The 14769-nt window shown below is 47.1% G+C and overlaps 1 protein-coding gene across 2 annotated transcripts in view; it reads left to right on the top strand.

Moving 5' to 3' along the window:
- The window catches only part of clybl (citrate lyase beta like), a 55453-nt gene that overhangs the window by 22023 nt on the left and 18661 nt on the right, over positions 1-14769 (top strand). For both annotated transcript variants that reach the window (XM_023833224.1, XM_023833313.2), the window contains exon 2: positions 7592-7805. In XM_023833224.1, coding sequence (XP_023688992.1) covers positions 7592-7805 — 214 coding nt within the window. The remainder of the gene's footprint in view (positions 1-7591; positions 7806-14769) is intronic.

The following is a 14769-nucleotide window of genomic DNA, read 5'->3' as shown; positions in this document are numbered from 1 at the left end:
ATTTAAATTCTGTTTCTTTGTAGGTGGCATGATTTAACTGTAAATGAGGTGTTTCCAGTCATTAAAATGGGCAGCATACACTATCTCTTGCAAATTATGAAAGATGGTTTCAGTTGAAACAACGCAGTGGAAATGAGGTGCCGGTAATTATTCCGAAACGTGGTAGCTTACATAATGATAATGGACAAACGAGCACTATTCAGTCTTCCTCTCATTTTGAAAATTCGAGGGAAATGTAATAAAATTAAAAAAAAAAAAAAACTCCCCCCCCCCCCCCCCCCCCCCCCCCGAATATTGATAGTAGCGTAGTAGACAGAAGGGCGCGACTCGTGTTTGTAGAAATCTGTCTTTCGGAAGATAAAAAGGTGATTGTGTTAGTATTCAAAGAAGCACTTCAAAAGTACACAGAGGGAACAAAACAGAAAAAGGACTGGAGCCAGAGGAGTCTGTGTGGAGCAGTGTCACAGCGGCCGTCCTCGTGGGGTGGGGGGGGCGGGGCGGGCCGGGGGATGGGAATCCGGCCCCTCCCGGGTCTGCCGGTGACCTGACGACTCCAGATTTTGTTCCCTGTTTACCACCGCCCAGCTGACAGGGATGGGTTGCTTGTAGGTTTTTTAGTTCTCTTTCCCGAGTAGAAGACACCTCTTGTGTGGATTTTTCGATTCTCCTACGTGTCACTTGACTGGAAGCACCCATTGTTCTGCGGGCCCTTTCTCCACGTCCCTCCGCCGCTACGAGTCGTGTCATTCCCTCGTGATCAGCACTTTTGTTGCCTTTGTCTTTCGGCGCACCTCAGAAGTCCGTCTCTGCTTTCATCCCCCTCCCATTCATGCAGAAGGGGAACAGTTGTGTTCTGTTTCAGGGATGTTCCACTGGATTTTAAGCAGTGGGGTTTCCTTTTATTCCCTTCAAAGTGCTACAATGGGCCCGCAAAGGCCTGAATGTCTACTGCGCAGTGCGCACCCTTAAAAAATGCCCCCTTATTTTGTTTTCCAAGAGTCAATAAAAATGCTAAGTGAAAAGCTAACTCCCCCCCCCCCGGCCCGTATTCCACATTCCTAGATTTTTTTCTTTCGCTCTCTCTTTCTTTCCCTTAAATACAGTGTTTTTTTCCCCCATCTGTCCTCAATGAGATTCCGTATGGAAACAACACAGGAGTCAAGTGGTCGGCTGCGTGGCCTTTTTATTTATTTTTTTGCCCATCTTTATTAGTTCACAGCTGTGAGGCCTGGCAGAAGCCGGTGGTTGAAGGGCTATTAGGGTTTAACTTCTGGCAAATTAGCCCCATGGATTTTTTTTTCTAATTTTTTTCTTCTTCGCTTCCAGTGCTTCCAATACAGACATTACCTCTCATTCAGCCGAGGATCCCAGACAAGAGAGGGGCTAGAGAAAGGAGTTTAATGTTTGACAGCTCAAATGGCAGCAAATGGGGCTCCTTGAGCTGGACCGCATTAAAGTGGGGGCCTTTTGCTAGCGAGCGCATTGTTACTGAGGACTGCGAGAAACTGGGGTGGGGGGGGGGGGGGCTGCATCTCAGGCGGATTACAGGTAGATTCATTGGTTACTGAAGATAACTGCTATGACTTCACCCTCATTGTGCAGATTAAGGCGTAAAATCCGCCCTAATGGGGCCACGCGGAGGACAGTTGAACAAGCAGGCCCTTGTGTGGCTCTTGAGATGCTGTTGGGAGGGTCATCTGCCACCAGCTGATCCCATTAGGAGGAGGATCAGATCATTCAGCCAGGCCCCAGGCCCAGCAGAAAGCCGCTATGATTAGCTCCTTTGCCCTTGTTTCTTGCCCCTGCTTGATTTCGGCACATTTTTCTACACAGGCCCTGTGTGTGCAGAACTCGGGCCTGAAAGGGAGCGCAGCCCCCACGCTGGGACCCAGCTTTCGTCGGGATTGTTTTCACTGCTTTTTTAGAGGTGTGAACGTTCCAGACAAGACATAAAGTGAGATAAATATTGATGACTTTTGCCTTTTCGTTTTTTTTTGTTTTCTTTCCGTTTGCCTGGCTCTTTCTGTGGACATGCATGTTTTTTAAAAAAAAAAAAAAAAAAAAAAAACATAAGCAAAGCCATAGATATTATATTGATATTCTGGTTTACGGAACACAGAGTAGAAGAAAGATGCGGGTTTACAATTGTGATAATAAAGAAATAGGCTAAAGTAATTGTGCAATCTGGTATTTTGTCTGAATATATTTTTTAATTCTTACATTAGAGACTAATATAACTTAATTAATTATATATTAGGGCCTATTACTCTCTTATTATGTAGTCTTATTGCAAGTGATTCTAATTTAATCTTCTTATCATAAGTGTACTCTACATAATTCATATATTTTATGAGTGTGCTCTATTGCACTTTCATGAATACTTAACACAGCTTTAGCAATTTCAATATACGCACAGATGTTCTTATAATAGAGTGGTCCGTTCTCTCAGCGGGTCGTATTTTTCCCTCAAACCTCCAGGATTGTGGGTATGAATCCAGCCCCTGCTCTGCTTTGCTGACTTGGCTGCTGCTTCTTGTGCTTGTGGGTGGCTTTTCCTTTAGGTTCTGTGCTTTATAGCTGTAATCCAAGAACAAGCACATCGGGCGAATGGGCCAATCGAATTGCACGTGTAGTGCCTCTGTGACCAAATGACGTGTGAGGCGTTAATCTGGTGATGAAACGCTAGTGCTATAGCTGATTTTAGAAGATATGTAAAAAGTGTTTATTAAACTGGATCTTGCAGTCCTGAATGGTTTAATAATAAAATTCTTGTTTGGCTTAGTATAAGTCCATTAATAGTGATGTCACATCCATGAATGTAACTTAACAGTAGGCCGGCTCCCTGGCAAAGAAGTGAACAGAAAAAGCAAATGCTGGAAGATTTTTGAGTTTTCCTGCTTCCTCCACTAGGAGTGCTATAGCTTGCAAGGCCAGGCCTGGTCCCAGGCCATAGCTGCCTTAATGAGGACCAGAGAGGCGCTGAAAACCATTAACATGCAGAAACTTCAGGAGGTCCCTTGAAGTTTGACCCATAAATATGTACACAGTGGCCTCAAGGCAAGCAAGCTGACCTGATTTAAAAAATAAAAAATTGTGTGTGTGAGTGTGTGTGTGTGTGCGTTTGTCTGTCCGTGTCTAACGATTTGAAAATAATTTACTTTAGGGATTGTTAAACCCAAAGTCATATTTTGTGATTTAATAGCTGGAAAATGTCAAACAGATGTCAGCATGTATGAAAACAAGAATTGAAATCCACATGTCTGAAGCGGGCTACTGTACGTTTCACCACAAAGGTCATTCCAGTTGGTTCCAGTGTTACTGTTTTCTACCAGTAAGCTTTACGACTATCTAAGTGGCGGAAGTGAACTGGTGTCTGTTCTGCTGCAGGCTGAAGACCCACCATCGCAACCTCTTACTTTTCTCATGAGACATACCAAGATTTTTGTTCTCCTTCCCAAAGAATGCAGTCTTCATGATATATTCATAGAGCACTTTATGCTACTTGCAACACTTTAACACGGTCACATGATGTTACATGTAGCTACAACTGCTCTTGTGTTACATTGTCATCGTATCACAATGGGTCTGTCATTCTGGATACAGATGTCGCCCAAGTTGAATAAAATGTCCTGGAAATACATATGTAGCAGTGTAACCGTTCGGGGATGTCGCTGAATGCGGGAACATGAGGCGCGTTGGATTTCTCTCGCTGGGCCCAAACGGGCGGCGTATTGTCAGCGAAAGTCCTAAATCACACCTGTTTTCTGCAGCATTTAGGAGAATCTCCTGTCAGACGTCGAGGGGGACAACCGCAGAGGGGAAGGGTATCGAGAGACGACGGGCCAGGAAATGGCTCTGGCTAGCTGTAGATTATTCATTTATATTTTGTTTTTAAAACTTCCACGTAAAACATCTTGCTGGAAGACATTTTTATTGAAATAGTGATTTTGATATAGCCAGTTTATTCACGTGGAATGTCACGCTAAAGAAATCAAAATAAGTCAAAATAAATTAAACACAAGCACTTCATTGTAAGCATGTACAAAACATTGCATATGAAACAATTATTGCTCATTGATATGAAGCAGTATTCTACCTTTTCCTAGTTGCATATTGGAGAAAAGGGGTGTTATCTGTATTCCAGGTTAAAAACAGAGCCTTATTCTATGTGTCTTTCCTTAGTGTATCGGAAATTCAGCATTTTGCCCAATTTCTTGCCAAGAGACACTGCTTCTCTCAGGGGTTGTATTTTTGTGTGTATTCTCACCGAAAGTCGACGCCGGATCTCGCCATCACTACCCGTCTCCATTAAAGCCACGGACACAGCTGACAATGATAAAAAAAGAAAATACTTTCAAGCAATTTGTTGTGGCTGAACATGAAAACTCGGCGCGAGCCAGCAGCCACAGGAGACGTCTGCGGCTGAAACATGGCAGCCGCGCGGCTGCGTTTGCACGCCGTCCTCCACAAACTGCTGTTCCCCTCCCCTACCGCACATGCTCTGCTGTGGTACAGTACACTTTCCTGAAATGGCCCTAACTCATTCCCTCTAAGCTGTCTGTTATCATTTTTTTCCCCACTCTGTGAACCAGTGCTTTAGATTTCAGGCTATACTTTGCAGCTAATTGGTTCTTTTAATTGAGAACGATCATCTCTTTTTGTGTCAAACTGAAAATGTCACCGTTTCTGTTGTTTTTTTTTCCCCCCTCAGTTTTTAACGTGCCTTTATTATTATTTTTCTCTTGTGTTCGCTTCTTTTTGCGTCAAAGCTCGTTTTGCCTCCCTGTAAGATCTGTGCGGGGAAGCAAATAGGTGAATTCACAAAAATCCAGGCAACCGCAGAACGGTTGAAAAGGGTCCGTGATGTGAGCGCGCGGGGGGGCGTTGGGCGTTGGGTGGCCGCGCGCGGGGGGGCGTTGGGCGTTGGGTGGCCGCGCGCGGGGGGCGTTGGGCGTTGGGTGGCCGCGCGCGGGGGGCGTTGGGCGTTGGGTGGCCGCGCGCGGGGGGGCGTTGGGCGTTGGGTGGCCGCGCGCGGGGGGCGTTGGGCGTTGGGTGGCCGCGCGCGGGGGGGCGTTGGGCGTTGGGTGGCCGCGCGCGGGGGGCGTTGGGCGTTGGGTGGCCGCGCGCGGGGGGGCGTTGGGCGTTGGGTGGCCGCGCGCGGGGGGGCGTTGGGCGTTGGGTGGCCGCGCGCGGGGGGCGTTGGGCGTTGGGTGGCCGCGCGCGGGGGGCGTTGGGCGTTGGGTGGCCGCGCGCGGGGGGCGTTGGGCGTTGGGTGGCCGCGCGCGGGGGGGCGTTGGGTGGCCGCGCGCGGGGGGGCGTTGGGTGGCCGCGCGCGGGGGGGCGTTGGGTGGCCGCGCGCGGGGGGGCGTTGGGTGGCCGCGCGCGGGATCGTTCTCAAGCGTGGGATCTGGCCACGGCGGGAGGAAACTGGCAGCGACGGGGGGAACCACCTCCTGTTCCCCGGAGGGGCCGTGGTACAGCAAAACGAAACCCCGTTGAGTCGAAAAAGCAAATAAAAAAACGGAGCCGGGGGAAAGCGGACGTGGGATCGCGGACGTGCTCTTCATTAGGGTCCTGATTTTGTTTCAGGCCCGGCCGGCATACATCAGGCCCGGCATACATCAGGCCCGGCATACATCAGGCCCGGCATGCATCAGGCCGGCATGCATCAGGCCGGCATGCATCAGGCCGGCATGCATCAGGCCCGGCCGGCATGCCTTATTCTGAAGGCGGGCAGTGCTTCACTGATGCTTTTTTTTGTGTTTTTTTTTTTTTTAACAGAATCCATTCTTTAATTACTGTTACCTTCCTCTTGTGAGCATCTCTCTCTTGTATTGTAAATTATTCTCCTTTCAAGTGGCCACTTAAAATAGCTTTTTAACATTCACCCCACAGTGGTCTGTGGCTGAATGTAGAGGACTTCATTTGGGTCACCCCCCCCTCCCCCCCCTCCCGCAACTCCTTCCTCCAACCCTCTGTTTTTCTTTCTAATTTTGCTGTTTGCTTTTTTGTTCCCCCCATCAATATGGGTGCTGTAGGTTTTTGTCCCTCAAGTGACAGCGAGTTCCTCCCCTTTCCTCTGTTTCATGGTCCACACCAGGAGAGGATTCTGCATATTCCTCCCCTTTCCCCCTGGGAGATATTGTTACTAACCAAATTTAAACACTATAGCATTTGGGATCCCTGCCGAGACACTGTGTACTTGGGCTCCAAGCAATAACCACCTGAATTGCTTTTAATTGCATAATATAGCAGCATCATCGTACTTCAGATTATGCCTGATTGATACTGGAAGGCAGTTGTAAGCGTGGATGACAGGATTAAGTACCTATTGAACTGACTTTAACTTCTTTAGAAAACAAAGACAGAATGGAGGATACCTTACCCCCTTTCCTGCTGTCCTTCTGTCCCCATTCTGCCGCTTTTCTCGAGGCAGGACACACAAAAAAAAAATGCAATGAACAAATATTATCCCTTGGAGCAGAATGGGAAAAAAACGCAGGCAGGAGAGAATTGTGCCCGACTGTAATTAGATATATATGATCCCGGTTATTTTGGCCGGTCATTAGCACTAATTATTCAAGCAACCTCGAACGTACAGAGCAAATAATTAAAATGTTAGGAGCGTAACTGGGATTATTAGCACGGGTGATAATATGTGTGCGAGGCAGCTGAACCAATAAAAAGTGTTTGGGCGAGTGCTTTCATTAAGCAGGACTCTGTATGAATGGGGACCCTGGCCTCTGTGCCCGGCCCCTAGTGTTTGCTCAGATACTATCACTGTTTACAACAACTACGCTCCTGTTTCCACCAGTAATTAGTACCAAGTATTATGCAAATTTGTTGTGTAGTCAAACTTTAATTATTTTCTGGGCCCTCTAATCCCTTTTTTCCCCTGTCCTATCAGTCACTCTCTCTTTTTGTCTCCCAGTTTAGCCTGGCTCTTAATAGATTGATTCAGCTGTATCTGTTAAGCCATTGTGCATTAGGGTGAGAGCAGAACAATCGCCTCTGATGTCACCGGTGATAAAGTGTTTCAAAGCTCAGGTCAGCGCCGCTTCCCCGCTTGAATGGGGATCCGAAAGAAAAACAAACTTTTTGTACCGAGTTAAAGATCCGGGGAAAGCTACAATGCTTTAGCGTCCTGTCGATTTTGAAGCCAGCGTACTGACCCAGAATGCTGATGGAGATTTGAAAGCCAAACTCAAGCTCAGCATTAGTATTAGGACTGCGGACTCTGTCCATATTGGTTTTTGTATGCATTTCGAAGGGGTATCCTGCCAAATCAGTACATTTGTTAACTAGCTTTAAGCTACCCACCACAAAAGGGTGGGAGAAAACATGCTTCTCATAAAATTAATAAAATAAAAGCCAGTAATATTTACTTTCCTAGCACAGATGTAGTTTTTGTTGCTAATATCATTTTGCAATGATGCAGGAAATGACATCATTTGATATCCGTATTTTTTCTGCTGGTCCCTTGAACGATGGTATTACAATGTTGATTTTTCTTTATTTTTTTAATCCTGCCATTAGTAAGAGTGTTTGGTGGCAGGTCACATGTGGGATCCTGTTCTTCCTGCCCTGACAGAGGCCTACCCCGCCGTTCGGTGTGGACGCCGCTACCGCCGCCGCCGCTGGCAGGCCTTGGCGGCCGTCGCTGGCAGCACACGCTGCGCTACGTGCCGCGCCGAGCCGTGCTTTACGTCCCGGGGAACGACGAGAGGAAGCTGCGCAAACTGGCCTCGCTGGACGCCGACTGCGCAGTCCTGGACTGTGAAGATGGGGTCGCGGCCAGCAAAAAGGTACAGCCCGCTTAGGTGTCCCACAACACGCCCGACGGAATTATGACCCACCTGTCTCCATGTTTCTTACAGTTAGCTCCACAAAACTAAACCTGCGTAACCCTACCATTAAATCATTTTAGGCCCACGTAATTTTACCTTTCAGTGCACTCCACCCGCAACTCAGGGCTAAGTTTGCTTTTCATTCCTTTTTTTCCTTTTTCTTCTTCCCTTCTCTCTCCTGAATAAACAGGTGTGAGTCCTTAATCTCTCAATAGAAAACTACCTAAGTGAGATAATTAAAACAACTTTATTTTTTCTCGCCATTATGCTGCAAGAAAGGAAAGAATGGCCCCTTTTCCGCATTGACTTGAAACAAGGTGACCACGTCACACTGGGCAAACAGCAGGACGCGGGCAGATGCAGCAGGTTAAAAGTGTTCCCGGCCCCCCCACATCGCATTGCCATAGAGGCCGGCTGGCTCCCTGTGAAATGCTGATTGGAGAGGGCTACAGGGGAGGACTTGGCTAGAAAGTCATCTAACGGAAGCTTGATAATAAGGATTGGCCAGGTTGCTCCAGGCAATTCCTGGCGAATTAAAAGCCGGGTTTGAAAGACAACTTAAGCCCTCAGGTATGGAGAGGTGATTGAACACAAAATGATAACATATCCTCCATTTCTCTATTATTTATAAACATCACATCCATCCTTAAAAAAAAAATTTAAAATCCTCCAAATAAACTTCCAATTTTTTATTCAAATTGTTTTGCTATTATTGAAAAACATATATTTTAATGTTAACAACTTAATAGAGAGTTAAAGATAACCTTCCTGTGCTCCCTGTAGTATTAATGTATCCCATTTTATATGCTGGTAATACCATTTTTATGTTTTCTTTTTTATATCAATCATTGCAGCAGCTAGGTTCTGCCTATATAGGATTATCTTGCTGGCGAATATTAAGTGTTGGTGATCTGAAGGAGGAGAAAATGGCATTAGAAATGGGACTTCATTTGCTCAATAGGCAGAGCAGCCTCTCTGTGCATCGCCCGTGTTCCTGTCCATGCTGATAGAATTAGCTTTGCGATAAAAATGCTAATTGCTATCCCTGGAAAATAACATTCAGTCATCCAATAAGCGTTGCTATTTTTTTCATGCTCGGAAATAATCTTTTTAGCGTTCCGTTACATAAAAAATTATATCGGCCCCAAAGAATAATCATTTTATGAAGCATCACTGTTAATCAAAGAACCGTAAATGAACGAGTATATGGATAACATTTTAGACGTGTACTTTTTAAATGTGAGCTTGTGGAGGGAATTTGTCGGTTATCTGTTAGAGTTAAATGTTTGCCAGTGTTTGATTTCATGCGCTGTTTTTGTTGGATGGTTTTCTACATTTTGGTTGCGAAATTGCGGCAGAGATGTTACACACATGGCACATGCAATAAGTTAACCGGAACCTTCCGGTCAGTTTTGATTAAAAGCGGGCAATAGTCTGGCAGTCTGTTGTATTCCCCAAGTTGCAAGGCTCTCAGACGTATGTGCTCTGAATGGTTGGAAATGACAAATATGTGCGCACTGGCTGTATAACACAGTTTTATATTATAGGTATTAAAAACATAGCGTAGCGTATCTTGCTAAAGTGAAGCAGATCAAGGTCTCCACAGTGTTTCCCAGGTTGCAGTGTCTTGGCCTCGTCTGCGATTGCGTTTGTGGTGACAGCCGCTCGGTGACTCAGTCCACCCCCCCCCCCCCCTGGCTGGCCCTTGCCAGCTCCCACCCTGCCCTGCCCTGCTCGCCGGGTGCCGCGCGACAGACGGTACGAGGGCCTTCCAGAAACCGCTAGCCATCACCCGGCCGGGCTGGGGACGCCAGGGATGACCACGCTGACGCCCTCGCCCCGCACGAGCGGGATCAGAGATATCGGACGGGGGGGGGGGGGGGTTGAGGAGCGAGGGAGGGGGAACGACACTGATACATTCTCCACCTGCCTAACCCTGTTCTCTAGGGGAAGAGTCTGTTTATGTACATTGCGCATAAGCATGGCCTGTGCTCAGCAGATTGGTCGTCCCGTTCCCCCTCGAAGCCCTCCTCCCTGCCCGCCCCAACCCCCCCCCCCCCACAGAATGAATGTGCTCCTAATCCCTGGAAGTTTGGAACTAATGAACTAACTGCTGAGCCGCCGCCACGGAGCTTGGTCCCAAACTATACTGTACTTCACACTCGATTTATTCTCCAGATGGCAAGACTAGGTAGTCCTGCCGTGAGGGACCACCTCTTCCACTGGAGTGTGAAAGTGGACGGATGTTGTTTTCTTTGCAGATTTGATCATTTCAGGCTCCCGAACCAGCTAGGATGATCAGCATTAACTGAGTCTAATTGCGAGGTTGCAGGGTGAAAAGCACAATATTTTTTTTTTTTAGTTTATCCTACTAATATTGTTGTTGTTGTTATTATTAGTTATTATTATTACTACTGTCTACTGGTTATTCTGGTTATGTTTACAACGGGCGGGGCCTGGATCTTATCCCAGGCAGTGTAGGGCACATGGCTGGGGCACACCCTGGACAGGATGATGATGATGATGATTATTATAATTATTATTCTATGTTTTTTTTTTTTTCTCTCTCTCTCTTTAGTGTATGCAGTGCTGATTTGTGTACACCGATGCATTGTGCTGGGGGGAGGGGTGACAGTTGATTACAGCTGAAGGTGTGACTTGGCACCCAGTTCCCTGGCCCATAGACCATGGGTGGCGACGCAATAACAAGTTTATTAGCAACAGGTCCGGTGGCGCGCGGTGATGATCCTGAGGAAGCAGCTGAAATTGAATTTCCCAGCATTCCTGGCACCCCTTACGAACCGTGTTGTACAAAACCGTGACAGTTCCTAGGAGGTTTGCAACATAACATAGATGCAATTTCGTTCGCGCACGTGTCAGGAAGCTTGCTGTTATACATGTTATTTATTTATTTGTTTGTTTGTTTATTCATCAATCTATTTGTGTTTGCTTGCTTCACACGTTAGTGCTAATTTTAGGCTACAAATATAATAAATAAATGTGTTTTTTTTTTGTTTTTTTTTTTTAAATAAAATATGACTACATAGGTCTGAGTCACACTGTTTTGTGCCAGCCATCACTATTATTTCCCTGACGTTTTGTTTACTATTCAAAATAGCAAATAAAACTGGACTGGGTTCCTTTTTTATTGTGGTGTATATCTATATATGACATGAAACTGGGCTTTGGGTGAGCAGTGTAGTTCCTCAGTTCTCTTCTGCCCTGATGGTGGCAGCAGATGTATGTAGCGAAGGACAAAAGCAGATAGTGCAAATAATGAAAGAAAACAAATCTTTTGACTCGCTGCCCAGCTGCCTGTGCCATTTCACAAGGCAAGCCGTGTCGTGCAATTATAGGTGCGCAGTATTTTACAAATTCTCATTACATAACAATGAGGTATGTGTGAGGAAGTCAAATATATATGCGCGTGTTTGCTTGATCAGCACCCGTGTTGCTCTCAATGTGTCATAAACAAAAAGTACATGCACACTTGAGTTGCTGAACAGGCATGTGGAAATAACCGGGAAAGAACGGATGGGGAGCTACAGGGGAACATTCGGCTGATCCTCTGCCCAGACGATGCCGGATGTGTACGGGATGGAGACTAGAAGGCTCGGCGTTCGGTATTAAGGTGGCGAAGCATTATATAATCACAGGTGCTGAGGCGTGTAAGCAAGATACCATTGGGCACACATTCATGTCGACTGCTAAAATATTTAGTTTCCAAGAGCATTTACAGCGTTTTTTTGTTGTCCCCCCCCCCCGACGAGGCCTGTCAAATGTTGCGCTGTTATTTTGTGTCTGTACACCATGCCAATAGCAGAATCCTGGTTTAGAACCCTGACCGTAACGCTCTACTAATGGTACTGCTACCCAGCCTAGATACCACATGGCTCCACGCGAAACGCTCCCTTATTCGGCATTTTCCAGCTTTCTCTCTTGCCCTGTGTGCTGCCGGCTCGCTTCCGTGCCTCACTCTTACGTTGATGTCGTATAGTTTGCCCCGGTTTGCCTTTGGATGATTGTTTTGATTGACAAAGGTAATAATCTGAGTTGTACACCTTTTTAATTTTGCGCCATTTTCTTTGTTTTACCCGCATTAGTTAAGCTACTTATAGATTCTAGCGATAAGTATGTACATATGCTCCGCATTTTACACCTTTGCTGAGAGGATCGTGGTATTATATATTACCTACTTTTAGCTTAGCAACATTTTTGTTGCTACGCTAACACCAATTTTAAGAAATCAGGTATTTAAGTACAAACGCATGCCTTTGCGCCTCCAAATATGAGCCGTCTACTGTATGTAAATGGCTCGCATGGTAACTGGATATCATGTGGATTCGGGCTGATCCGTGCAGGTTTGCCTTCCTACACAAATCCCGAGCAGACGGTTGTCACCGTTGGTATTCCTGCTGACAGGGAAGATGTGGGACTTCACAGCAGCATCTCCATAGCAGCCGGGTTGAGACCTTCCGCGTAGACCTCTAACTTTACATTACTCATTCCCCATCGTAGTTAACGTGTCACATTCGCTCGAGATGAGGAAACTTGTAAGCAGCGACAGAAGCTTTTGTGGCTGCCGATATCCCGTCATCTGTCAGAATCGATAGCGGCCACGAATGAACACGATTTCTTAAGTGCATTTTTTTCCCCGCTGATAAAAAATCAACTGTTTGATTTTGCAAATTGCGTGATAATTTGCGAAGATGCGTGTTAGAATAATGGTAACTGTAGTCTACAAATCCAGCTTAGTGATGAGGATTTTGTTCGAATAACTGAGACCACGTGATGTAAACCCTGACAGTGCCGTGGACTGGCCTGGGAGGTGCCCCCTCTTTTGGTGAGATTATGGATCTTTGGCTAGAGGATGGCAATTTCTCGACGCAGGAGTCAGTAAGATGTGCCTCGGGGAAATGGTCCGTAGGGTTCAGCTCTGTGAAGTTTCGCTCAATAAGTCGGAGAAAATGAATGGCCATTTTCGGGTGTTTCACCCCGGTATCGTTTAGCACAGCGGCTGGCCTGATGTTTACCGTGTTGCGCGTGTTTCCCCGGGCCGCAAACTCTACCTTCTCCACATCAGAGCCATCCATTAGCCGCTTCAAACATCGCGACCTCCCCGTTAGTCCCCATGTTTTTCTTGTTGCCTTTGACAAAAATCCGGCGCCTCCCATGAGCGACTGAACTACGCAAGACGTGCACAAACGTGACAGATTTTCCGACATGTCTTACACGGTAAACCTGGACATTTATCACCCAGCAAAAAGACGTATTCTTTCTGGATAAGTCAGCTTTGCTGGAGTGTGATTTTAATTTAACGCAACATGCTGGCATTCTTGAAAAGGAAAATAAGTTTCCCATCTTGATGCTAGTCTCTTGTAGTGGCAGGTGATGTTGAGTGTCATCATTTGTGTAGCTTAGTGCTTACGCTTCACCCAAAAACCAGCAAACTGATAGAACATGGAGGTGAACAGGAACACATCTCCATACTGTTTAGGAGATGGCTTTGCCATCATCATCCGTGGTGGGATGGTACAGACAGCCAGGGGATATGAGTGCACCAGCATCACGTGAGTGTCATCTATTTAATTCCTGGGGAAATGCCAAGCTCTGGATGGTATCTGGCCGCCCGGCAATTTTTACCAGCTTTTCAAGTCCGTTTATTGAAATCTGAATACCTCCAAGTCATTTTCAACAATTAAAGCAGCTTGTGTTGTTTGATTTCAGGCTCTAGGAGCAGGTGCAGAAACCTTAATAGCTGGAATCTGGGAGGGGGGGGGGTCTTCACCCACTCCAGACTAATGTACTTTTAAAGGGTAGGCCAGTCCTCGCATGTGTTTCACAAATAATGACTGATCTGGCGGCAGTAATGACTGCTACTCGTGTTCAGGTGATGGCTTTCAGGTACCAGCGAACGTCGGCGGCTGTGTTCCTGCCGCGTCGTGGAGAATGGCGGCCAGCCATTTTCGGTGACTCATCTCACCCCGCTGCTGGCCCAGTCTTCAGGCCTTCCATCCCTGAGGGGGGAACTGGGGAGCCATTTTGGCCAGTCACTTCACACTGCGGGCCCACTGGGGAAATTCCTTTCCCTAAGTGTCTATATACAGGGCTGTGGTGTACAGGGCGAGAAAGTGGAAGGCTGTGTGCAGCTCAGCGGGTTAGGACGCTGCGCCTGTCACCAGAAGGTCGTCAGTTCAAATCCCACAGTCAACAGAGTGATGTAACCGTTGGGTCTTTGAGCAAGGTCCTTAACCCCAAGTTGCTCCAGGGACCATCTGACCCTGGTTTCAGTTGTAATGTCGCTTTGGATAAAAGCACCCACTAAGTACGTACATTTTGTGAGGGTGGATATTGGCAGATTTGGTTTGGAGAAGGAGGGGTGGGGGGGCTTTTCAGTAGAATATCTTTGTGGGCACATAACTTATTGGTGTAGGATGTTGCCGTGATCCGCCTGTGTACGCAGGGGCGTGGCTACAAATTCTGAGCCCCTGACAAATTGTCACCTTGCCCCCCCCCCTAAGGTCGCCACTTTCACTCTGAAGAAATACCAGTCCCCCTGCTATAATTTGCTGAGCAGCAATCCTTTTCCTGTTCCACGGCCCCTTTTAAGGTGCTGGGCTCCCTGAATCTGCCAGGGTAACCCTCCCCCCTTGGCCTGCCCCACAGGTGCTCACTAGAGGTCAATCTACCTCGCCCTGAGTCCCTCGATACATCGGGAGATCGCGGCGGGCCGGCGTATCGCAAAACGCTTAGGCGTCGAGAAAAGGGCGAGCCTCCTCCAGCCTTCTCCAGCCTTCTCCAGCTCTCATTATCAAATTACAAGCCCTTATTTTCCTTGGCACTTGGGGGGGGCGGGTGGTGTCGCAGACCGTATAATGGCCCTGGAATGTTTTCATGAGGAGATGGGGGCAAAATCCTGCCG

The sequence above is a fragment of the Paramormyrops kingsleyae genome, chromosome 1, assembly GCF_048594095.1.
Source record: "Paramormyrops kingsleyae isolate MSU_618 chromosome 1, PKINGS_0.4, whole genome shotgun sequence".
In the NCBI taxonomy this organism is placed as follows: domain Eukaryota; kingdom Metazoa; phylum Chordata; class Actinopteri; order Osteoglossiformes; family Mormyridae; genus Paramormyrops; species Paramormyrops kingsleyae.
This window is presented reverse-complemented; position numbering and strand designations above follow the sequence as displayed.